Raw genomic sequence first — 24032 nt, forward strand, 5'->3', positions numbered from 1 at the left:
GAAGGGAGGAAAAATAATATAAAAACAGGGAGGGGGACAAGAGACTTAAATACAGAGAACAAACGGAGGGTTGGTGGAGGCATTGTGGGTGGGGGGATGAGCTCAATGGGTAATGGGCACTAAGGAAGACACTTGTTGGGATGAGCACTGGGTGTTATACATAGGGAATGAATCACTGGAATCTACTCCTGAAATCATTCTTGCACTATATGATAACTAACTTGGATGTAAATTTAAAAATAAAAAATAAATTAAAAAAAGAAAGATATTGGGGCGCCTGGGTGGTGCAGTCGGTTAAGCGTCCGACTTCAGCCAGGTCATGATCTCGAGGTCCATGAGTTTGAGCCCCGAGTCAGGCTCTGGGCTGATGGCTCGGAGCCTGGAGCCTGTTTCCGATTCTGTGTCTCCCTCTCTCTCTGCCCCTCCCCCGTTCATGCTCTGTCTCTGTCTGTCCCAAAAATAAATAAAAACGTTGAAAAAAAATTAAAAAAAAGAAAGATATTAATACGGGCCAAAAAAAAAAAAAAGAAAATACAGTCATCAATTCACTAAGTGCTACTTGAAGAAGACAGTTGCATTAATTCATGTAGATCACACACTGGAATATCACTAATAAGGTATTCGAATGAATAATGTCCCTCTATCGGAAACCCAATACACCTAGATTTGACCTGGCCTTTTTTTCCTTTGCCCTCACTCCCGGGGCTTTAGTCTGAACTGCAGGACTGAGATAGGTGAGTAGGGAGATGAAAAAAATAAAACTTATTTTCTTCACATTTCACACCAGATTATGGAGAGGTAAAAGGCTTAATTCTTTTAGTATAGATTTTGAAAATATGTTTCATCATCATCCAAGGGGTCCTTGGGCCTGGACTCCTTATCACTTCAAGTTGGACGAAGTGATTTGATCGACAAGGGCAGAGAAGGCCCTGCACAGCCGCTCAGCTCCACAATACAGGTCCATGTTTACCGAAGATTGCGGGCCTGAAATCAACAAATAGGAGAGTCCTTCAGAGAAAGCACTTACAGGTTCCTAAGCTGATCGTGCCAAAGTTCTAGCATGGAGAAGAAATAGAAACCATCGCTCCCCCGTCCCTGTTGACAATGCTCTTTCTCTAGGCTACCTGGAAAATAAGATGGCTGTTATTTGCCACGATCGATTACTAATACAACTTGGTCGTGGGTTCTTAAAGGACATTCCCATGACTCTGAGCGATAATCTGAGGAGCCAGAAATCCCACTGTAGAGCAGAGGTTTTCAAACTCTGGTGTATATCAGAATCATATGGACAGTGTAAAAACAGGTTTCTAGGTCCTCCCCTAAGAGTTCTGAGTTGGTACATGTGATGGTTAATTTTATGCCTCAACTTGATTGGCTACTGGTGCTCAGATATTTGGTCAAACATTGTTCTGGGTGTGCTGTAGGAGTGTTTCTGGATGACACTGACATTTGAATCTGCAGACTAACCGCAGCAGATTGCCTTCCCTAATGTGGATGGACCTCATTCAATCAATTGAAGGCCTGAATTAAGCAAAAAGGCTAAGTAGGAGAAGTCCTTCGGCCTGACTGCCTTGCAGCTGGAACATGAGTTTTCTTCTGCCTTCGGATTCCAGTTGAAAGATCACCATTTCCTAAGTCTCCAGCCTGCCAGCTTTTGCACTAGAACCACACCCGCTGGTTCTTCTAGGTCTCCAATTTGCTGACAGTCGATCTTGGGACTTGCCAGCCTCCATAATCACATGAGCCAATTTCTTAAACATAAGTCTCTTTCTATATTACACCCTGTTGGTTCTGTTTCTCTGGAGCTCCCTAATAGAGTATATCAGGGATGGGGCCCAAGAATTTGCATTGCTAACATGGTCATAGGTGAGTCTGATGCCGTTGGTCTAGGGACCATGCTGTGAGAACCTCTGCTGTTTAGCTACTGATGAATAGTTTGAGCGGTGCCCTATGAAAAAAAAAGCAAAAGCAAGAACAATATAAGTTATGTTGAGAAAGGAAAGACATACAACCATACAGAGAAAAAATTCCTGTTCCTGCACTGTAAGGTAAATTCCTTTGCTGCAAGCTTGAGCAAATCGTTTGCTACTGATTTTCAACCCAGCATTTGGAATTTAAGGAGGCTTGGGGAACCTCTTCTACATGCTTTCTATTAAACTCTCATAGTCTCTTGAAATTCTGTTATCCTATTGTGATAACGAATGACTCTATTCAGCTAATGTGCACAACTGCCTAATTGACCATTAGGCTTACTGCGTTAGTCTTATCTTCTAAGTAATTTAAAGTTCATCTTAATTTCCAAACTGTGTTGACTCCTTAGCGCAGCTCCAATCTAAAAGAATAGTCAGCGACAGTGAGGCAGAGAAACTGAAGAGACCCTGTGAAAGAAAAAGCTGTGTTTTTCTTTTCCCCCTTCACTTCTTTTCCCGCTTCTATTCTTGCTAGGACCTGCACCCCCCACCCTACACATGCCTTAATGTGTGTCCTCCTTGTAAGGGACAAAGAGATAATGATGTCTTTGGGGTCTTCCAGCATAATAGATGTAAGGAATGACAGGGCAGAGACATCATGTGCCTTTTCCAGACCACTGGTGCTAGATTATCTATCTTGATGCCAAGACTCCCTGGCTTCAGGGAATAAGTGCCTTACGATGGACACCTGCGCTCTGTCCTTGTTCTGACCGGTTCCTGTGTGCCCGAGAGGACATGTGCACTGACTACAATTGCCAATAAAACCCCCAGACCTGAAGCAAAGATGAGACTCCCTCTCTTCCTTTCCAAGTCTCTCAGACTCTCCATCTGTACCTTGCTCTTTATATCTTCAATAAATTCTGCTTTCACCCCCTGCTGGCTTGCTTTGGTTTCCATCCTGCGTGAAGCCACGGACTCTCTTGGCAGGTCCTCAGGACCCACTCTGGGTCCTCGGACCCAGCCGGCCTACATCACTAGGATGATCACAACACTGGGTAAATACGTTGACACTGAGTAAACCTTAGCCTAATGGGACTTCCTAATTTTCCAAAGAATTCTCAAATTAAAAAAAAAAAACAAACTGGGACAGTAAGATGATCAAAAACTTCCTGCTGTTACTTGATGCATCCGTGACAGTGAAATAAAACAAAGGTAGCCAACACCCTAATTTAGTTTGTTGGCCTTTCCACACCTTCATCAGTGTGGTTATCACACTTCTGGCCCTGTTATGCCCTTTTGGTGTAATTTTGGCAAGCATGCAGAGATTATGCATAAATGACGAAGTGTACTTTTATAACCCATATCACCAATGGCTAAGAAGAATTTGCAAACAAGATCATATTCAAAACCAGATTGAATAAAGATATAAACTTACTTAGAAATATTTGAGTAAGGAGTGACGAGGTTTAGGAAATGCAAATAGCCATGAAGATTAACATAGATTCTCTGCTTGAAAGCATTAAGGAAACAGGGCTGCTCGAAAAGAAATAAGACTGTAAATTTAAATCTTGTCAATTAGCATTTGTGGGATCATCCTGAAGTGTGCACTACCATAATAACAAAAAGGGAAAATGCGTGCTCTCTTGCTAACATCCTAAGCACTTTTGTATACCTCCGGTAGAAACATCCTAATGATTCTCCTTAAATTAATTTTTTTAGATATACTTTTTTTTTTGGTATATTCTACAAGATTGGACAATGCTAACTGCACCTCTACACATTATTGCATCATCTAAATGTAGAAATAAGCTTTACCCTTTCATGATTTTCCTTTTAATGATATAATCATGTGTGTATACGTATATATGTATGATTTTTATATATAGACTTTGATAAAGGAAATTAAAATATGCATGCATCTTTTAGTTTTAGGTATCAAACTGCACAAGTGTTGGGATAATGTCTTCCCAATGTGTGGACTAGACCTAGCTTATTAGTGATCTGGAACGTGCAACACAGCCTGCTACATTTGCAAGGCTATGAGGAATCAACAGCCCTGATAAGTTCAGTTGGAGAAACAAAACAAAAAATAAAAATGAGATGAAGATATCAAAGACTGGAAGATTTTTCTAGAATAAAAGCCAATTTTTTACGTGAAATTTTCCTGAAACCTTCAAGTGGATGTTGACTTTGCTCTGAGTACTCGTCATGACCCCAATGAAGTTAAAGTGGAAACACAGTGGGTGGAATCTTGTGCCGGCCTCAGAATCAAGCACAAGGAGTTCTCATCCTGTCTTTATCTCAGGCCGTCTGAGCATGCTTTGGGCATCTTGGTAATCGTGTGTTCTCTAATGCAAGGATTATAACTCCAACTCTTCTCACAGTGGAGATTTTCAGAATCACCAAATAATTACTTTATTGACTTGTTTCTACCAACTTCAGTATACGACCGACATTATGATGTACTGATTTTCCAGCTCACTGACTGTTATGGGTTGGATTGTGTCTCTTCCCAAATTCATATGTGGGTGTCCTAACCCCAGGACCTCAGAGTGTGAATTTATTGGGAAACAGCTTCTTTAAAGAGTTAATTAAATTAAAATGAAGTCATACGGGCAGATCCTAATCCAATAGTAGTGTCTTTTTTTTTTTTAATTTTTTTTTTCAACGTTTATTTATTTTTGGGACAGAGAGAGACAGAGTATGAACGGGGGAGGGGCAGAGAGAGAGGGAGACACAGAATCGGAAACAGGCTCCAGGCTCTGAGCCATCAGCCCAGAGCCCGACGCGGGGCTCGAACTCACGGACCGCGAGATCGTGACCTGGCTGAAGTCGGACGCTTAACCGACTGCGCCACCCAGGCACCCCTCAAGATTTTTAAAAAAGAGCCTTCAGAATTTAGCAAGGAGTCATAGCTTATGAAGAAGATGATGATCATAATGATGGTACTACTTACATTGTAGAAACTCAATCAATTGTCTTCTGGAAGAACATCATTATTACCCCCATTTATTTATTTATTTATTTTCCAATATATGTAGTTTATTGTCAAATTGGTTTCCATACAACACCCAGTGCTCATCCCAAAAGGTGCCCTCCTCAATACCCATCACCCACCCTCCCTTCCCTCCCACCCCCCATCAACCCTCAGTTTGTTCTCAGTTTTTTTTTTTTTAATTTTTTTTTTTTAATTTTTTTTTTTTCAACGTTTATTTTTGGGACAGAGAGAGACAGAGCATGAACGGGGAGGGGCAGAGAGAGAGGGAGACACAGAATCGGAAACAGGCTCCAGGCTCCGAGCCATCAGCCCAGAGCCTGACGCGGGGCTCGAACTCCCGGACTGCGAGATCGTGACCTGGCTGAAGTCGGACGCTCAACCGACTGCGCCACCCAGGCGCCCCAGTTTGTTCTCAGTTTTTAAGAGTCTCTTATGCTTTATCATTACCCCCATTTTTAAACGGTAACGTCAGGCTGCCCAATTATATTTGTGGCAGTACTATTGATAATAATAAGAGCAATAACAAAATTATCTATTTTTTGTTATTTACTGCTCTTCTATAATTTAATACTTTATAATGGAAATGCTTTCTAATTTAAATTTCACGTAAAAACTTGGCTTCTCCTCTAGGAGAGTCTTTTGGTCTTTGACATCTTCATATCGTTTTTATTTTTTGCTTTTGTTTCTCCAGTTTAGCTATGAAAGCTGCTTATTTCTACAGTGTTTGTAGCTATTTACTATTATGGAATGCTAGGATTGTGACAGACGCTATAGTAAAATCTCTTACGGTCTATCACCTTTAGTGCTCACAAAAACCTTGTAAATTGGGCAACTCTAGACCTCAAGTTCAGAGATGCTACTGATGTCCAAACGATTCACCACTCTGACTCTTACTCACTAGATGAATTGTAGCTGTTGGGATAATGTGATAAAGTAAAAGGCAGCCTGAGGGCGCCTGGGTGGCTCAGTCGGTTAAGTGTCCGACTTCGGCTCAGGTCACGATCTCACGGTTCGTGGGCTCAAGCCCCACGTCGGGTTCTGTGCTGACCGCTCAGAGCCTGGAGCCTGCTTCGGATTCTGTGTCTCCCCCTCTCTCTGCCCCTCCCCCACTCGCGCTCTGTCTCCCTCTGTCTCAAAAATAAACATTACAAAAAAATTTTTTTTTAAAAAGGCAGCCTGAATCCTTGGCCGTTAACTTTCTCCAATGATTGTGAAAATCTTACCTGGTGGCACTTCTAGAGTGAAGGCATCTGTAAGTTTTGACAACAGTTCTTGCAGTTTCTTTTCCTCTAGCTCCTCCTTTCCCTCCTGGATGTTAGGCATCTCTTTTCTGTCTGCAGTTGCCAGAGCATGACTGCTCATGTCAGGAGCCGTATGGGGGGTGTCCTGCAGCGATCCTTCCTGAGAACCGGGTAAGGAGCTAAAGATTTCCTTTGAGGTCTTTGGTGCTTGGCGTTGTGCCCTGCTGTTTTGTGTTGACTTCAGCGGCAAAAGGGCCTCTGGGGATTCTGAATTTGGTACAGCACGCTCTGCATTTGCTTGACTTGGGTGACTTTTGTCAATCATGGTTGGGGAAGCGAGAGGTTCCCATTCTGAACAGGCTTCAGTGGCATTTGTGACCTGGGAAGAATCTCCTCCCCTCCAAAACCTTCCATCCTTTCCGTGGTCACCCTTGGAAATCGTATTTTGACAGGAAGAAGATGAAGGGTGGAGTGGCTGCAACATTGCCTGGGTAAAGAAAACTTCATGAAGAAATCAACCTTTATCGCACCCTTTTCATAAATACATTACGTTTTTATCTCCTAATCGGAAATTTTAATGCAAGATGTTTTTTCTCTTTTCTAAATCATTTATGATTGATTTTATTTTATGCTGTTAATTCAATGTCCCTCTAAAACCGGCCACAAAAAGGACAGCAGTTCAGATTCTAAAATATCACAAGAACTTGGGACAATTCTAGGTCCTAAATGTTCAGGTTCTAAAACTATCATAAGGAATTTCTGAGAACATCAGGATACCTTGAATTGTAGCTAAGATGTATTACAGTAAAACACGTTCATAATGATCCATCTAGCTAGGTATGTTGGGGGGGCTTATAATAAGCCATGGGTATAGAATCTAGGGGGTGTGCACCCTATAAAGCACAATTCCCAAAGTGTGGTCCACAGATTCTCGGAAATCCCTAAGACCTTCTTAGAGGTCTGTGAGGTCAAAATTATTTGCCCGATGATACTTAGATATTATTTGCCTGTTCACTGTGTTGACATTTGCCCCGAGGGTACAGAGTCAAAAGTAAGGCTAAAGTAAGTAAGGCTAACACCGTTGGTGCCTTGGTACAAATCAAGGCAGCACCAAAGAGTGCTACTAGTCAGTAGTGTTCTTCACAATTATGCTCTCGCAGCTAAAATAAATAAATAAATAAATAAAAATAAAATAAAAATATCCTCGGTGGTATAACACACATTTTCAGTTTTCTTAGTTATGACATGTATTTTGTAGGATGAAATGGGAAGTGTGCAAAATACTTCGAATGTTACTGAAACACAAACGTTGCCTTCTGGGTGAAAGGATGGACTTGCAGACTGTTAGGCAGACTTGGAAGTCTGGCAAACGTTTTCCAAAAATAGGTGAAGTGAGATTGTCACAGTAAGGAAGCGATTCACAGTATGCATTGTCAATTTCAACAGGTGAGGCTTGTAGCAGAAACCAGATTTTAGAAAACTCGGATCACCACCATGTGCATGATACCTTTCCAACCCGGAAAGACTTTCCTGATGAGCTTAATGGTGGTATTAATGAATGTGATTTGGCGGGGGGGGGGTGGGGGGGGTGGGGGGGTGGGGGGGGTGGAGGAGGAAGTGCGGGTATTGTATAATGGGAGGCAAGAAGTTTGGCTTAGCTCAGCGAACTTCCAAATTACCAGTGTATCGTGCTCCAATATCATGCATGGGTAGAAGCTTCATTCGAAGAGCACAACACAACATTGTATTTTAATGAAACAAGAGTGTGAGAGAGCGATGGCTTCAGATTCAAGGTTGCAACTCTCCTTTAAGAAACAATCACTTGTGTTTCGGTGCACTTCCAACAAAAAAGATCTCTAATGATTTGAAAAGGCTTTATTCAAACATTTTTCTCTTTTTCAACTGCAAATCTCTGTAAGACCAGATGTCTTCATATACTTCAATAAAACATCTTGAATGAAGCAGTGAAGTCATGTCTTCTATTTATTTACTTACTTACTTATTTATTTAATTAAAAAAATTTAATGTTTATTTACATTTTTTAATGTTTACTTTTGACAGGGAGAGAGAGAGTGAGAGAGAGAGAGAGAGAGAACGAGAGAAACAGAGTGTGAGACAGTGAGGGGCAGAGAGAGAGAAAGAGAGGGAGACACAGAATAGAATCTGAAGCAGGCTCCCGGCTCTGCACTATCAGCACAGAGCCCGACACAGGGCTCGAACCCGTGAACCATGAGATCATGCCCTGAGCTGATGTCAGACGCTTAACGAACTGACCCACCCAGGCGCCCCATGTCATGTCTTTTATTAAGCCAGATATTAAAGAAATTTGCTTAAAAATGTGAAACAATGCCACTATTCTAAGGTTTTTTTTAAATATATAGTTACTATTTAAAATTGTTCCCTATGTAATGGGTTTACTACATTTTTAAATTCAGTAATAAACTTTTAAGCCACCTCTCGCTTTTATTTTTGATCATGGTGAAGAGCAATAGATATAACCCACAAAAGCTCCTTGGGATCCTCAATTTTTTTTTTTAAGAATGTAAAAAGGATGCAGAGACCAAAAGGCTAATCAGTGCTGTAAAGGACCACTTTGCTCTAGATCTATAGTTTCTAAATGGCACTGATAACCACACCAGCCACCGATTCTCCCAATGGCATTGCCTTCAGGAAGGGGAAGGACACAGTCTGGAGAAGATAAGAGTGGGAGGAGTGAGGGAATGGAGAGAGGAGGCAGGGAAGAGAAGAGGCCGATCAGAGTGAGGTGAGAAGCTTCAGGCAGAAGTCCCTCCACTGGCCAGAGGATTTGAGGCCAGATTTCTGGACGGTCCAGATGGCCAGTGTCTCCCACACTGCCTACCTGTAGATGTTGCCCCATCTGCTGTAGCTGGGTCCACAGACTATCCTGGTTGGCCGTGAGTTGGTGAATCTTTGTTTCAAATCGGCAACTTTTTTCTTTCTGGGCGGCATATATGGCTTGCAACTTGTCTTTGTATCGGTTTAACTGTTTTTTAAGGACTCTGCAAAGAGGACAGGTTTGCGTGAGTAGGAAGGGCGAGAGGCCAGCACACTCACCAGAGCCCTAGCAAGATGTACCGTGAGTCCTCTCTGTGGGAAAAGATACTGGAGGAGCCTGTGCCTTGACTATTACTTAACCTTGATCAATGAATGCTGTTTTATACTGTTTGACTATATGGTCACCATATACCACTGCCTTTTACGTCTCTTATATACACACACAATTCCATTAAGAATTTCATTGGCATTAGAGGTGTTTTAGAAAACTCATCATGCGTGTTATGGATTGCTTTTGACAGCATACCTTCACTAGCTAGTTGCATTTGAAATTTGACCTTATTCATTATCCTTTTGTCTGGAATCACTCCATTTAGAAGGACAGTATACATGTCATGGCTAAACACCTAGCAGGGCAGGGAGGGACCAGGACAGGGAGGGGACAACGAGGCAGGCAATTCATGAATTGTGGGTCTGTTTTGGTTCTTCTTCCTAAATGCAGTTGTTCATGGGTTTAAGAAAGAACCAGGCAGTCAGGGCAATTCTTTTAAAACACAAACCAGAGCATGTCACTCCTCTGCTCAAAATTCGCCAAGGGTCCCCTTCCTTGTTTAGAATAAGCCAAAGTCCTTCAGAGGCAGACAAGGCCCAGCAGTCGGCCAAGAGCCCCCTTTCCTCTTTGGCCTCCCTCTGCTTCCCCTCTGGCTCACTCACTGCCAGCCACACAGAGCTCTTGGCTACTCTCAACACACCAGTCTGCCCTTTTGGTCCTTCTGCCTGGAACCCTCCTTCCTCTCCTCACTCTCTCACAGTCATTGCTCAACACTGCATTTTCAGTGAGGCCATCCCTGACTGCCTTACTTGATGAAATGTTCTCAATCTCTCTGTTAAGTCCATCCGGTCCAGTGTGTCATTCAAAGCTATTGTTTCCTTGTTGATTTTCTGCTTAGATGATGTATCCATTAGTGTAAGAGGAGCGTTAAAGTCCCCTATCAATGAGTTTCTTTATGTTTGTGATTAATTGATTTAGATATTTGGGTTCATTAAGTTAGGGGCATAAATATTTACAATTGTTAGATCTTCTTGGTGGACCACTAAATTATGATATAATGCCCTTCTTCATCTCTTGTTACAGGGTTTGTTTTAAAATCTAGTTTGTCTGATATAAGCATTGCTACTTTGGCTTTCTTTTGATGTCCATTAGCGTGATAGATGGTTCTCCATCCCCTTACTTTCAGTCTGCAGGTGTCTTTACTGAAATGAGTCTCTCGTAGGCAGCATATAGATGAATCTTATTTTTTAATCCATTCTGATATCCTATGTCTTTTGACTGGAGCCTTTAGTCCATTTACATTCACGGTGATTATTGAAACATGAATTTAGTGTCTTTGTGTTATCTGTAGTGTTGGTGTTTCTGGTGATGATCTCTGGTCCTTTCTAGTCTTTGTTGCTTTTGGTCTTTTTTTTTTCTCCACTCAAAGAGTGCCCCTTAAAATTTCTTGTAAGACTGGTTTAGTGGTCACAAATGCCTTTCATTTTTATTTGTCTGGGGAACTCTCTATTTCTCTTTCTATTTTGAATGACAGCCTTGCTGGATAAAGAATTCTTGGCTGCACATTTTTTCTGATTCAGCATGTTTGATATATCTTGCCACTCTTTTCTGGTCTGCCGAGTTTCTGTGGACAGATCTGCTGTGAACTGACCTGATCTGTCTTCCCTTGTAGGTTAGGGACTTCCCCCCCGCCCCCCCTGCTGCTTTCTTTCCTTGTCTGTGTATTTTGTGAATTTGACTATGATATATCTTGGTGATGGCTGGCTTTTTTTGAGTTTAATGGGAGTTCTCTGTGCTTCTTGGATTTTGATGTCTGTGGCTTTCCCCAGATTAGGGAAGTTTTCAGTTATAACTTGCTCACATAAATCTTCTGCCCCTTTTTTCTCGCTTCATCTTCTGGGACACCTGTGATTTGAATGTTAGTACATGTTAATAAATTGCTGAGTTCCTTAAGGCTACCTTCATGACCACTGACCTGTGTTTTCCCCTTCTTTTCAGCTTCATTATTTCCATAATTTTACTTCTATGCCACAAATTCACTCCTCTGCCTCATCCATCCTCATTTTTATGGCTTCTGTGTGGGTTTGCATCTCAGTTATAGAATTTTTAATTTTGGCCTGATTAGATTTTAGTTCTTTTATCTCTGCAGAAAGGGATTCTCTGGTGATTTCTATGCTTTTTTCAATCACAGGTAGTATCCTTATAACTGTTGTTTTAAACTCTAGTTCGGCATCTTACTTGTGTCTGCATTGATTAAATCCTTGGCTGTCATTTCTTCCTTTTCTTTCTTTAGAGGTAAATTCCTCCATATTGTCATTTGGGGGGGGGAACATAATAATAATAATAATAGAATAAAATAAAATAAAACTTGAAAACCTGAAAACATAAAATAAGGGAAGCTAGCTCGTAGGTGTGTTTTGGTCTGCTTGTTAAGAGAAGCTTGATAGAAAAAAGAGAAAAGAAGAGAGAAAAAAAATTAAAAATTAAAAAATAAAAAAATAAAACAATTTTGCTCTTTCTGTATCCAAGAAATAAAAGAAAAGAAAAACAATAGAAAAAAAACAAAACAAAATAGAAGCAGCAGCAACAACAAAAAACAAACAAACAAAACACCCAAATGAGGCTAGATCCAGTTTCCCCTAGAGCTGAAACTTTGCAGGAGTCTATGGTCAGTAGACTGAACTCGTGGAAGGGATCTAGGCTGGTCTTCTAAGGGAGGGGCCTGCCTCTACAGTTCTCAGTTCTCAAACCCACTTGCTTAGCTGAGAGGTGTCTGGAGGTCACAGCCGGGCAGGGCTTGGTGTAATGGCTCCATTCTCCACTTGGTGGCACTGTATAGCGCACTGGGGTCAATCACTGTTGGTGGGCTAATAGCGAAAACGCCTTCACCATTCTCTCTAGTCTCCAGAGCAGGAAGTTCACACTCTCACAGGCATGCGATCAGTCACCCCTCCTGTGTCCCCACTTCCGCCAGCTCCCCATCTGCCCCCTGTCTATGTCCAAGCTGTTTGCCTACCAGGTGGTGCCTCTCTCCAAAATTTTTATCTCAGGCCTGGCTGTGTTTCAAAATTCCACCATTTAGAGACTCCAGCTGGTCAGACCTGCAGTGATCTTCTGGGGGAGGGTCTCCTCGCATTGTGGCTGGTGCCGCTTGTCCCAAGAAATAGTCATGTTACTGCGCGGTGGCAACAGATCAGAATTTATGGTAAATCACAACACCTGGCCGGGGCTAGGGTTTGCTGCCCGCAGCTGGCATCTTTGTTCCTATACTGGTGACCTTGGCTAGATCGGAGGGAAGATGGCGGTGTAGGAGGACGCTGGGCTCACTGCGTCCTGCTGATCACTTAGATTCCACCTACACCTGCCTAAATAACCCAGAAAACCACCAGAAGACTAGCAGAGCGGAGTCTCCCGAGCCAAGCGCAGACGAGAGGCCCACGGAAGAGGGTAAGAAGGACGGAGAGGCGGTGCGTGCTCCACGGACTGGCAGGAGGGAGCCGGAGTGGAGGGGTGGCCTGCTGGCATAGCAGAGCCCACGAGTCTGGCTTGCAAAAGCGGAGGGGCCAGGCGGAGTGTGTTCTGACAGCAAGCAGGACTTAACATCTGGAAGGTTATAAGTTAACAGCTCTGCTCGGAGAGTGGGAAGGCTGGAGGACAATGGGAGGGAGAGTTGCTGAGCCCCGGATGACAGAGCACAGCTTGGCAGGGAACAAAGGCGCGCACCAGTGGCATCTCCCTCACCCATTCCCCAGCCAAAATCCCAAAGGGAACCAGTTCCTGCCAGGGAACTTGCTTGCACCATGCAAACACCCAGTGGTGTGCTTCTGCGGACCCACACCTCCGGCGTCAGGCCTGACTCCCTCCCGGTGCCACAGGGCCCCTCCCGAAGCGGATCTCCAAAGGATAAGCAAGCCTGCCCCTCCCGCCCCTGTGCACCTTGCCGATCCACCCAGCTAATACGCCAGATCCCCAGCACCACAGCCTGGCAGTGTGCAAGTAGCCCAGACGGGCCACGCCACCCCACAGTGAATCCCATCCCTAGGAGAGGGGAAGAGAAGGCACACACCAGTCTGATGGTGACCCCAGCGGTGGGCTGGTGGCAGACATCAGGTCTGACTGCAGCCCCGCCCACCAACTCGAGTTATTCAAGACAGCACAGGGGAAGTAAGTGCCCTGCAGGTCCGCACCACTCCAGGGACTATCCAAAATGACGAAATGGAAGAATTTCCCTCAAAAGAATCTCCAGGAAATAACAACAGCTAATGAGCTGATCAAAAAGGATTTAAACAATATAACAAAGTGAATTTAGAATAATAGTCATAAAATTAATCGCTGGGCTTGAAAACAGTATAGAGGACAGCAGAGAATCTATTGCTACAGAGATCAAGGGACTAAGGAACAGTCAGGAGGAGCTAAAAAATGCTATAAACGAGCTGCAAAACAAAATGGAAATGACCATGGCTCGGATTGAAGAGGCAGAGGAGAGAATAGGTGAACTAGAAGATAAAGTTATGGAAAAAGAGGAAGCTGAGAAAAAGAGAGATAAAAAAATCCAGGAGTATGAGGGGAAAATTAGAGAACTAAGTGATGCACTAAAGAGAAATAATCTACACATAATTGGTATTCCAGAGGAGGAAGAGAGAGGGAAAGGTGCTGAAGGTGTACTTGAAGAAATAGCTGAGAACTTCCCTGATCTGGGGAAGGAAACAGGCATTGAAATCCAAGAGGCACAGAGAACTCCCTTCAGACGTAACTTGAATTGATCTTCTGCACAACATATCATAGTGAAATTGGCAAAATACAAGGATAAAGAGAAAATTCTGAAAGCAGCTAGGGATAAAAATGCTCTAACATATAAAGGGAGACCTATAAGACTCGTGACTGATCTCTCTACTGAAACTTGGCAGGCCAGAAAGGAATGGCAGGAGATCTTCAATGTGATGAACAGAAAAAATATGCAGCGAGAATCCTTTATCCAGCAAGTCTGTCATTTAGAATAGAAGGAGAGATAAAGGTCTTCCCAAACAAACAAAACCTGAAGGAATTCATCACCACTAAGCCAGCCCTACAAGAGATCTTAAGGGGGATCCTGTGAGACAAAGTACCAGAGACATCGCTACAAACATGAAACCTACAGACATCACAATGACTCTAAACCCATATCTTTCTATAATAACATTGAACGTAAGTGGATTAAATGTGCCAACCAAAAGACATAGGGTATCAGAATGGATAAAAAAACAAGACCCATCTATTTGCTGTCTACAAGAGACTCATTTTAGACCTGAGGACACCTTCAGATTGAGAGTGAGGGGATGGAGAACTATTTATCATGCTACTGGAAGCCAAAAGAAAGCTGGAGTAGCCATACTCATATCAGACAAACTAGACTCTAAATTAAAGTCTGTAACAAGAGATGAAGAAGGGCATTATATAATAATTACAGGGTCTATCCATCAGGAAGAGCTAACAATTATAAATGTCTATGTGCCGAATACGAGAGCCCCAAATATATAAAACAATTACTCACAAACACAAGCAACCTTATTGATAAGAATGTGGTAATTGCAGGGGACTTTAACACGCCACTTACAGAAATAGATAGATCATCTAGACACACGGTCAGTAAAGAAACAAGGGCCCTGAATGATACACTGGATCAGATGGACTTGACAGATATATTTAGAACTCTGCATCCCAAAGCAACAGAATATACTTTCTTCTCGAGTGCACATGGAACATTCTCCAAGATAGATCATATACTGGGTCACAAAACAGCCCTTCATAAGTATACAAGAACTGAGATCATACCATGCATGCTTTCAGACCACAATGCTATGAAGCTTGAAATCAACCATAGGAAAAAGTCTGGAAAACCTCCAAAAGCATGGAGGTCAAAGAACACCCTATTAAAGAATGAGTGGGTCAACCAGGCAATTGGAGAAGAAATTAAAAAATATATGGAAACAAACGAAAATGAAAATACAACAATCCAAACGCTTTGGGATGCAGCGAAGGCAGTCCTGAGAGGAAAATACATTGCAATCCAGGCCTATCTCAAGAAACAAGAAAAATCCCAAATACAGAATCTAACAGCACACCTAAAGGAAATAGAAGCAGAACAGCAAAGACATCCTAAACCCAGCAGAAGAAGAGAAATAATAAAGATCAGAGCAGAAATAAACAATATAGAATCTAAAAAAACTGTAGAGCAGATCGACGAAACCAAGAGTTGGTTTTTTTGAAAAAAACAAAACAAAACAAAACAAAACAAAATTGATAAACCACTAGCCAGGCTTCTCAAAAAGAAAAGGGAGATGACTCAAATAGATAAAATCATGAATGAAAATGGAATTATTACAACCTATACTGGTGACCTTGGTGGCTCAATGGCACCCGCGGGATCTTTTGCCCACGGAGAGGCTGTAGCACCTCTACCAAATGCCCGGGGAACCACTGCTACCTGTGCGACCCAGGGGATCCTCAGAACACACTACAGCTGACCTCTGAAGTTTCAAACTCTGTACTCTGCCGTTTATAAAAAACTGGCGGTACTGAATCCATCTCCTTCCTCTCCACTCCCGTCAGTGGTTTGGGCGAACAGGTTTCTTGCACAGTCCTCTGTGCCTGTTTTCACTCTTTCTCTCTAGCCGCTTTCCGGGGCTTGGGGGTGGAGTGCTTTCTTGTGCAAACCCGACACACTGCTCTCTTTCCCTCTTTCTCCCCTAGGTCGCCTCTCCACACCACTACCTGCCGGTGTTCTCTCCCTCCAATTATGCGGATTGTTCTGTTTATCATCCGATCTATTTCCTATGCGTTCAAAATGGTTTGATGTTGATCTAGCTGTGATCGAGGGATGAGACAAACCCAGGGTCCCTTTACTATTCTGCCACCTTAACTTCTCCTAGTGGCTCTTGGACTGCCCTACTTGAAATTGCAAAACCTGACCTCCAGCACCTCACATCTCCTCTCCTACTTACTTGTCTTCTTAGCTTTCTGCTTGTCTCATTGCTACGGAGCTTGATAAAGCCTTAGATTTTGGACTTAGTCTCCAGCCTTCAAACCTCCAGACACTCACATTATATGACATACGATATATTTTACTTGTTATTTTATGTATACCTTACTTATTCTATTACTTAATAATGTCTTACTGTCTCTTTATTCTGGCAAATTTTTTTCTTCTGGTTTGCTTGTTGCCATATTCCCAGGCCCCGGGCCTAAAATAGTCCCGGTTACGGAGTATGTGTACAATTAAAACTGGCAGAATGAAGTACAATCTTCTTCGTTCATCAGCACGGTTGGCATATGGGTGGAATTTGTAGGAATCAAATTGTCGGTGGCAAACGCAACAAGATTTCTCAGTGTTAGAACCTCTGAAATTCCTAATTACCATAGGTCTTGGGGAGGTCCCGCCTAAAGTGGGCATCTCTGAAGGAGAGCCCTCTCACACTTATCGGCAATCACACTCAGATGAAAAGGGAGTGTGACTCTAATATCCTTGATTATAATTGGAGTTTCAAATGTATCTTTATGATGGGTTTTTCAGAAAGGAGTCAGTCCAGGGACTTGAAGCACACAACAAAGATACATCCTCAGAAGTCACTCTGGACGGTTTTCTAGACACTATTGTGCTTATTATAGCCATCAGTGGTGTCAGTTTCTCTTTTTTTTTCCTATGCTGGTCACTGTCCCCATCTCCCAGGCCTAATGGAACCAGCCCGATGATTTCTGTTCTGCTTAACTCAAATAGAACCAAAGTCTCCTTTTACCTTCATATTGGGCTTAGTATTTCTCTGTTTAAGGGATTTCTTCTTAATAATAATTTAAAAAAATGGTGATATCTTTGTAGAAATTTTTCCACTCCCTGTGGAGTGCATTAACGGATTCGTGAGTTCTCCACAGTTCATTCCTGATGCTGACCACAGTCTAGAGGAGCAAGAAATACAGAATGTGAGTGTTTGTCTTTTGGTTTGAATTTAACCCACATTCCTTACAGTTCATCATAGGAACATGATAATGAGATATGTACGTATTCTAATATATATAATGTATATCATACATATATGAAATACAGTATATTTCAAGAAGTGAGTGGTGTTTGGGTTTAGGTTCATATACAAGGATGCAGACGTTCATATGCTCACAGGGCAACTTCACCATCTCATTTTTACACTATGCTTTTCTTTAAAAGGATTTCACCATGAACAAGATTTTTAGGTTTTAAAAATAAGTTACAACAGTCCTTTGCCTGAGCTAGGCTGCTGCCCAGAAAACCTCCTTCCCCAAAGGCATCTATGAAAAGCAGTTGGGCCACTGACTTCCCCTTGGGAAGGAATCTTGGCTCAAGGAATCTTTCCCCTCGGTCTGTCACTTTCTACTTAAACTTTCCTATCTTTCCACCCCTTTCCACATGGATGTGTACTGAGAGTCGTCGCTTCTCTTTGGATTCACCGAGGCTCTTTGAATTAATAGTGATCAGCTCAGCTCTCATTTAGGATTTTCCCACCAAACTTTGCCTCTCATATCACATTCTGCTCCCTGAACGGCACCCAGGTAGAAGTCCTGACTTGACCCAGACTGGCCCAGCCTCCTGGGGCACCGTGTACCAGCCCTTGGCTCCTGCACGTCTGGATGGGAGATTGGATTTTATTACTCTACACTTATAAGCAGCTGTGGCAATACTCTGTGGCCTTATCTCCTTCCTGCAAACCCGCTGAAGAGGAGCTGGCCACCTTGGGAACATTTGTCTACAGGAACAGCCTGAAAGAGGAAGAGGGAAGGGCAGGAAGAAGGAACTGAACTACAGACTTAGAGTAACGCTCTCTGGTTGGCGTGTACTCTGTGGCCCCTCCGAGTGACCTGGGCCTGTCTGTCTCTTCACTCAAATGTTCAAATAGCTTCCGCATGCCTCGCATAGCCTTGGAGTCCGCGAATGTTATATTATTAACATCAGTGTTATCACGTGGTACATGTTGTTCTGCAGTTGAGAAGCGTTTCGGGTTGGCACATATGGGCTTACCACGGTTCAGCCATAGAGAAGGCACTACGGTTTATTTAGTCATTCTCACTTGGAGGACATCAAGTTGTTTCCAGTTTTTCGAAAGTGTAAGCAATGTTGCAGTGAACAAAGCTGTAATGTCTCCTCGAGCATTATATGTGTGCAGGGTTCTCAGGTTTTACGTTTAATAGATAGTAGCCATTTGCCCACTTTGGGCACACACGTGCACACATACGCACACACACGTGAACACGCATGTATGCATATTTGGAAATGCATAGATATACCGCAAACAAATGCGAAGATCTAGCCCAGATTACCTCTGGGGAACTGGGAACCTGACCTGGGATGGGAATTATGGTTGAAAAAGACCTTGCCTTTCTCTGCAATATTTTAACTTTTTCTAAGGCAAACAGATTCATCTTATTTGTATAATTAAAAATGTTTTTTTTAATCTAAGAAAGAAATGTACTACATGAGTAAGATAGGCTGTAGCAACTATAAAAATGAAAAAGAGGGGAGGTGGAATAAAAGGAGAGTGAAATAAAGGATAGAAAACCCGAACAGCAAAACCTCTTTGAAATTTCCTCCTTTGGAACAAAGAAATGTCAAAGTGGAAGAAAGGCTCGGTTGTGGAAATGGCTTTTCTTCCTCTTTTATTCGAAGCAGGAGACGGAGAGGCTGCTTAATGTCTCCCCACACGGGTAACTGCAGCCTTCTGCATTGCTACGCCTGCAGGGCGGGGTCTACGGGGGCTGATGGTTACCATGCACACGGGCTGCCTGTCACTGGGCGGTCGCAGGACCCAGCCTCCGCTCACACTTCTCCCCAGCACCGCTGCGGCATGGGAACTTTAATTTTTCCTGGGTGATTGAAAAACATTACAGATAATGTTCTGAAGACCTTCCTTAGGATCAGACTGTACTGATTACACTGATTGAGGGGAACACCTACCAGTGGAGTCACACTTGGGAGAGCAAATAAACAACTGATTGAAAACAGGAGAAAGTATTTGCAGACCGTGCGCGGGCGCGCACGCGCACACACACACACACACACACACACACACAACCAAGGTGGCATTTCTAATTCCTTTGATGAAAAATTACGTTGGATTTTTTTTTTTTTACGTTTCTCGTTCATTTTATTTCTTTTACCTCTCTTTGCCTCTCATCTCTTCCCTTCCAAATTTCCTGGCATTTTCCTTATGCCTGGATGTACTGGTTTTCCTTCCCCTCCCCCCTACTTTTGCATAGCATCACATTGTGTGATACTGAGTTGCCATGTTGAGGCCCCTATGGGCAGAAGAAATCTTTATCTGTAAGTTATACCAGCAAGTTTGGGGGCAGAAACTTCATATCTGTGGACTGGACATCAAAATTTAAAGACATCAAAGTCGAATGCAGCTTACTTTTAGGATGTAGACTTAGCAACAGTCCCTTCAAAGCTGAACTTTGTCCACTAAGTGGCCAGTCCAGTTCCCTGGCTGCATATGCTGTTGTGGTGAGCATTTCCCTCTTTTGGGGGAGCAAAAGGTAAGAGAAAATTCATGTTGCTCAGCTACATGTAAATGAGGATAGGTTTGTTGTCTTCTTAAGGATATTAATACCGAATCTTCTAAAACATGCCACAAAGAACAATGTAGACTCTATTATAATTAATTGTGTGTACCATTGTAGCCATTAATTCATAGTTTTTAGCTGGGAAGAATGTTTCAAATAAACAGCACACTTGGAAACATCAGATTAACCTGATACATTTCTACTCTTAGGGAAAGACTATGCAATTGATCATATTAAAGAGGCCAAAGACTGATCAGTAGTTATCTAATTTGAGAATATATGTTTAACATTTTGTTTTAAATGTTTATTTATTTTTGAGAGAGAGAGAGAGAAAGAGAGAGAGAGCATGAGAGGGGAAGGGACAGAGAGAGAGAGGGAGACACAGAATCAGAAGCAGGCTCCAGGCTCTGAGCCATCAGCACAGAGCCTGGCATGGGGCTCAAACTCACGAAACGCGAGATCATGACCTGGACTGAAGTCAGATGTTTAACCGACTGAGCCACCCAGCTGCCCCATAAATGCTGCAATTCTAAATAAAAAATAGGCAAATCAAATTTAAGTTAAATCGAAGAACAATCCACTACAAACAGATACAGCTTTTAGTTTCAGTGATGCCAGGAATGTTTACTCTCAGAGACTATTAATGCAGTTCTCCCAATAAAGGAAAACATGAGATACTGTCAAATGAGGCTTAAAAAGAGATTTAAAATAAATAGATTCAAAATCATTTCTGATTGCATATCTCCCCCCCCCCCCGCCAAAAACGCAAAAGGAATAAGAAAATTACTTCCTTCACATTAAAAGGAATTTCAATCCAACAACGAACACCATCAGAGTTAATGGAGAAGCATGAGAGAAATGCCCCATTAAATCTCATTCCATTTTTAGTGAGATAAGCTGTCCCACCACCTCTTGCATTATTCAGTCCAGTTCTGGAAGATTTGGATTCTCTCAGGAAGACATGCAGAGAAATGAGAGGTTTAAATATTGGAAAGAGAGACCAAAATATCCTTTTTTCCCCCAAACTGTATGATTGTTTACTTAAAAGCAAGAGATTCAAACTAAACCAGTATTTGAAATTATTAAGAGAGTTCAGAAAGCTTTCTCTTTATAAGAGAACTCTTCAAAAATCCATAACTTTCCAATATGCCATCATCAATAATTAAGAAAAAAGGTACGATGGGAAAGGCCTTTATTCAAAACAAGTACAACAAACGTAAAAGACCCAGGGTGTTCTCAGTGGGAAACGGAGAATGGTAAGAAGTAAGCTACATACAACCCTTACTGACAGATATGTGCACCTCCGAATAGAGGTTTAATGCAAATCGAACCAAAATACGAATGACTAATTTGGCATATTACAAATGGTTTTAAAGTTTTTCTAGAAGAATAATTGTTTAATAACAGCTAACACTTTAAAAAATAAAAATAACAATGATGTCAGCAAGACAGCAGAAAAGGCGCTGGACCCTCCTATCTACCACCCGGCCCCAGACGCTGATTACACATCATGACAGTTCCGCCTCTGCTGGGGGGAGTTAGGAAAGGGGCGGGTCATATATCCACATTCTGATTTTACTGGAAGTGGCCGGGAGAATTGCCTATTTAAGTAAAAAAAGTAGGAATAGGAGAATACTCTCACCTTCTAACATGCATCGAAATAAAACCCAGGTAGACTTAAACCTTACTTAACTGCCAAAAAAAGTCAAGCCATATTATGCCAAACAACAACAACAACAACAACAAAACAACCCAAAAAACAAAAAATCAAGCCCTGTTAAAGCAAATACAGCTGAAGGGTCATTTGATTTTTTAACGCAGTAAATTTTCCAAGCATAAAACCGTGTAGGAAGTCAGAAAAGGAACGATTAACAATGTTTCCATAGAACTTAAAACTGTCTATATAGCAAGTCACATTACAAATAAGACTAAAAGGAAAGAACTATGAAGAAGCGTTGCCCATGGCTAAAATCTTAAAAGTTCAAATACATTAATGAAACAAACTGATGCATCAGGAAAACTGGTCAGAAGACACCGACAGAAGAGAAAATACAATTGCCTTCTACCTTAAGAAGAGATGGACATTAAAGCAAATAAAAAAATATTCTGCTCATAACATTACCAAAATTTAAAATTAAGTAACAGTACTAGCAAGGATCAAGCCAAATGGCGAGCTGAATTCGCTAGGAGTATAGTTTGGTGCATAGCTTCTAAATAGTCATTTCATAGCGAGTATGAAGAGTCTTGACGACATTCCCACCTCTCATTCTAGTGATTTCACTTTAAGAACATACCCCACCGAAACATTTAGGGAACCACGTACAAAGAATAAAGCACCAGGATTTCAATAGTAAAATATTAAAGTATGCAAAAATTGGAAATAACTCAAATATCCAATGACAGAAGAAGGGTTAAATAAATAATGCTACACCCACTTGAATAAACATTGCACGACAATGTGTCTGAAGAGTTGTAATGGCAATGGGAAATGCTCACAACATAACCTACACTGATATGGAACTATATAATCAATATGCTTTGCAGTATGATGTAAACTGTATTACAAGTATTTGCAGGGAAAGCAGTACACCAAAATATTAACACATTACTATTAAAATATTAATATCAGGAAAGAGTACGCTTATCACGAGGAGCACTGAGTCATGTATAGAATTGTTGAATCACTGTATTGTACACCTGAAACTAATATAACTCTGTATCTCACTATACTGGAATTAAAATAAAAAACTTAATAAAAAATATTAAAATATTACAATAGTGGCTCCATTGTGATTTGACTGCAGTTAGAATCTTGTTCGTTGCTGGCTTTTCCAGGTTTTCTATACTAAATACGTAGCACTTTGTGATTGGGGATAAAAAGTGATTTCAAAAAATATTTTCTTTATCACATTCACATCTGAATAGAAATCCTGCTCTAAAGCAGAGATTTATAAGAGGTGTTAATAATATTTAATTATCAGCTACGACATCGAGGAGAGCCTTCTTAGAAAATGCATAATCAGATATTAAATTTAATATTCAAAAGAGCATTAAAGTAGCGTGACTTTTTTTTTTTTCTGGTGCTTTTCTTTCCCCTAGGCAATTACCTAGGTGATAGAGAGGAATTAGCCAATCATGGAAGTGGGGATTTTATTTCCCACCCTCCTTCTTGACAATCTAGAAAGGAGAATGCAGGGAAATTTAGCGATGGCTGCATCAACACCCCCAGGTCATCCTGTGCAGGTCAGATACTAGGGATTCTAAGCGCCAGTGTGTGTTTACCATGTCATATCGGAAAGAACATAAAATAGAGCCGATTAGTTTAAGGTCAGGCATATTCCATTTTATACAGTTCCACTTAGTTTAATTCTTTTATTCAAAAACTATTTTTAAAGCGTCTCACCATCTCGAATTATTGCAGATAAGACAATTAAAAATAAAAGCAGAGAACTCCCTGCTCACAGATACTTCACATTTAATGAACAGATGAATATACAATCATTATTGACATTAACGCGATTATTTCTACAGGATGTGATGAGAGCACAGGGAATGAAGTGATTATTCTGTGCTACACTTGATTATGTCTTTAAGCAATTGGGACATTTGGGAAGAACCCGTAACTTCTTTGTCACATATGTTTGAGTGACACACTCTCTTCCTACCCCGTCTGAGATAATTTTGATACCTTTGGGTTGCTCCACACCATTTTTCAGTTCTCATACAAACATCAAATATATATTGGATTTATTTGGGGAAGAAAAATGACATCATTTTATACACATTATTCTGCCACTTGCCCTTTGGCTAATGTAGGATGATGAATGCCCTCTAGTATAATAGACACGTGCTTAAATTTGTTCATTTAAGAGGATTTATTACGTTCTGTTGGATGTCTGTTTCATGTGTGTTCCACCAGTTTTCTACTGGTGGACCCTTGGGTTGTTTCCGGTTTACTGCCCCACCCTCCAGTGCTGCAATGTGTGTCCTTATTTACTAGGTAGTGGTGCTTTTATTCCCATAAGATCATTCCCTTCAGTACTCAAACATGCTGTTATTTTTTCCATCATAACAAAACATTCTCTCCACTTCAGGCACGCTGACTCTTTGCTCCCTCTACTGTCACAGATCCTGGAAAGAATTTTCTTTGGTATCTTCAATTCCTCAGCCCCCATTCTCTCCTAAACTGCCTCTAGTCTGATTTTTGCTACTACCACTGTCCTACGCTGCTCTTTTTGAGGTTAGTGATTCTC

General features: G+C 41.7%; 1 protein-coding gene across 1 annotated transcript in view; it reads right to left on the reverse strand.

The window, feature by feature from the left end:
• Nucleotides 1–880: 880 nt before the first annotated feature.
• Nucleotides 881–24032, reverse strand: part of DYTN (dystrotelin) — a 51846-nt gene continuing 28694 nt past the window's right edge. The window contains exons 10-12 of the mRNA XM_043573448.1: nucleotides 9010–9169; nucleotides 6132–6636; nucleotides 881–984 (exon numbers count right to left, since the gene is read on the reverse strand). Of these exons, the coding sequence (XP_043429383.1) occupies nucleotides 881–984; nucleotides 6132–6636; nucleotides 9010–9169 (769 nt within the window). The remainder of the gene's footprint in view (nucleotides 985–6131; nucleotides 6637–9009; nucleotides 9170–24032) is intronic.

This window comes from Prionailurus bengalensis, chromosome C1 (genome assembly GCF_016509475.1).
Source record: "Prionailurus bengalensis isolate Pbe53 chromosome C1, Fcat_Pben_1.1_paternal_pri, whole genome shotgun sequence".
NCBI lineage: Eukaryota > Metazoa > Chordata > Mammalia > Carnivora > Felidae > Prionailurus > Prionailurus bengalensis.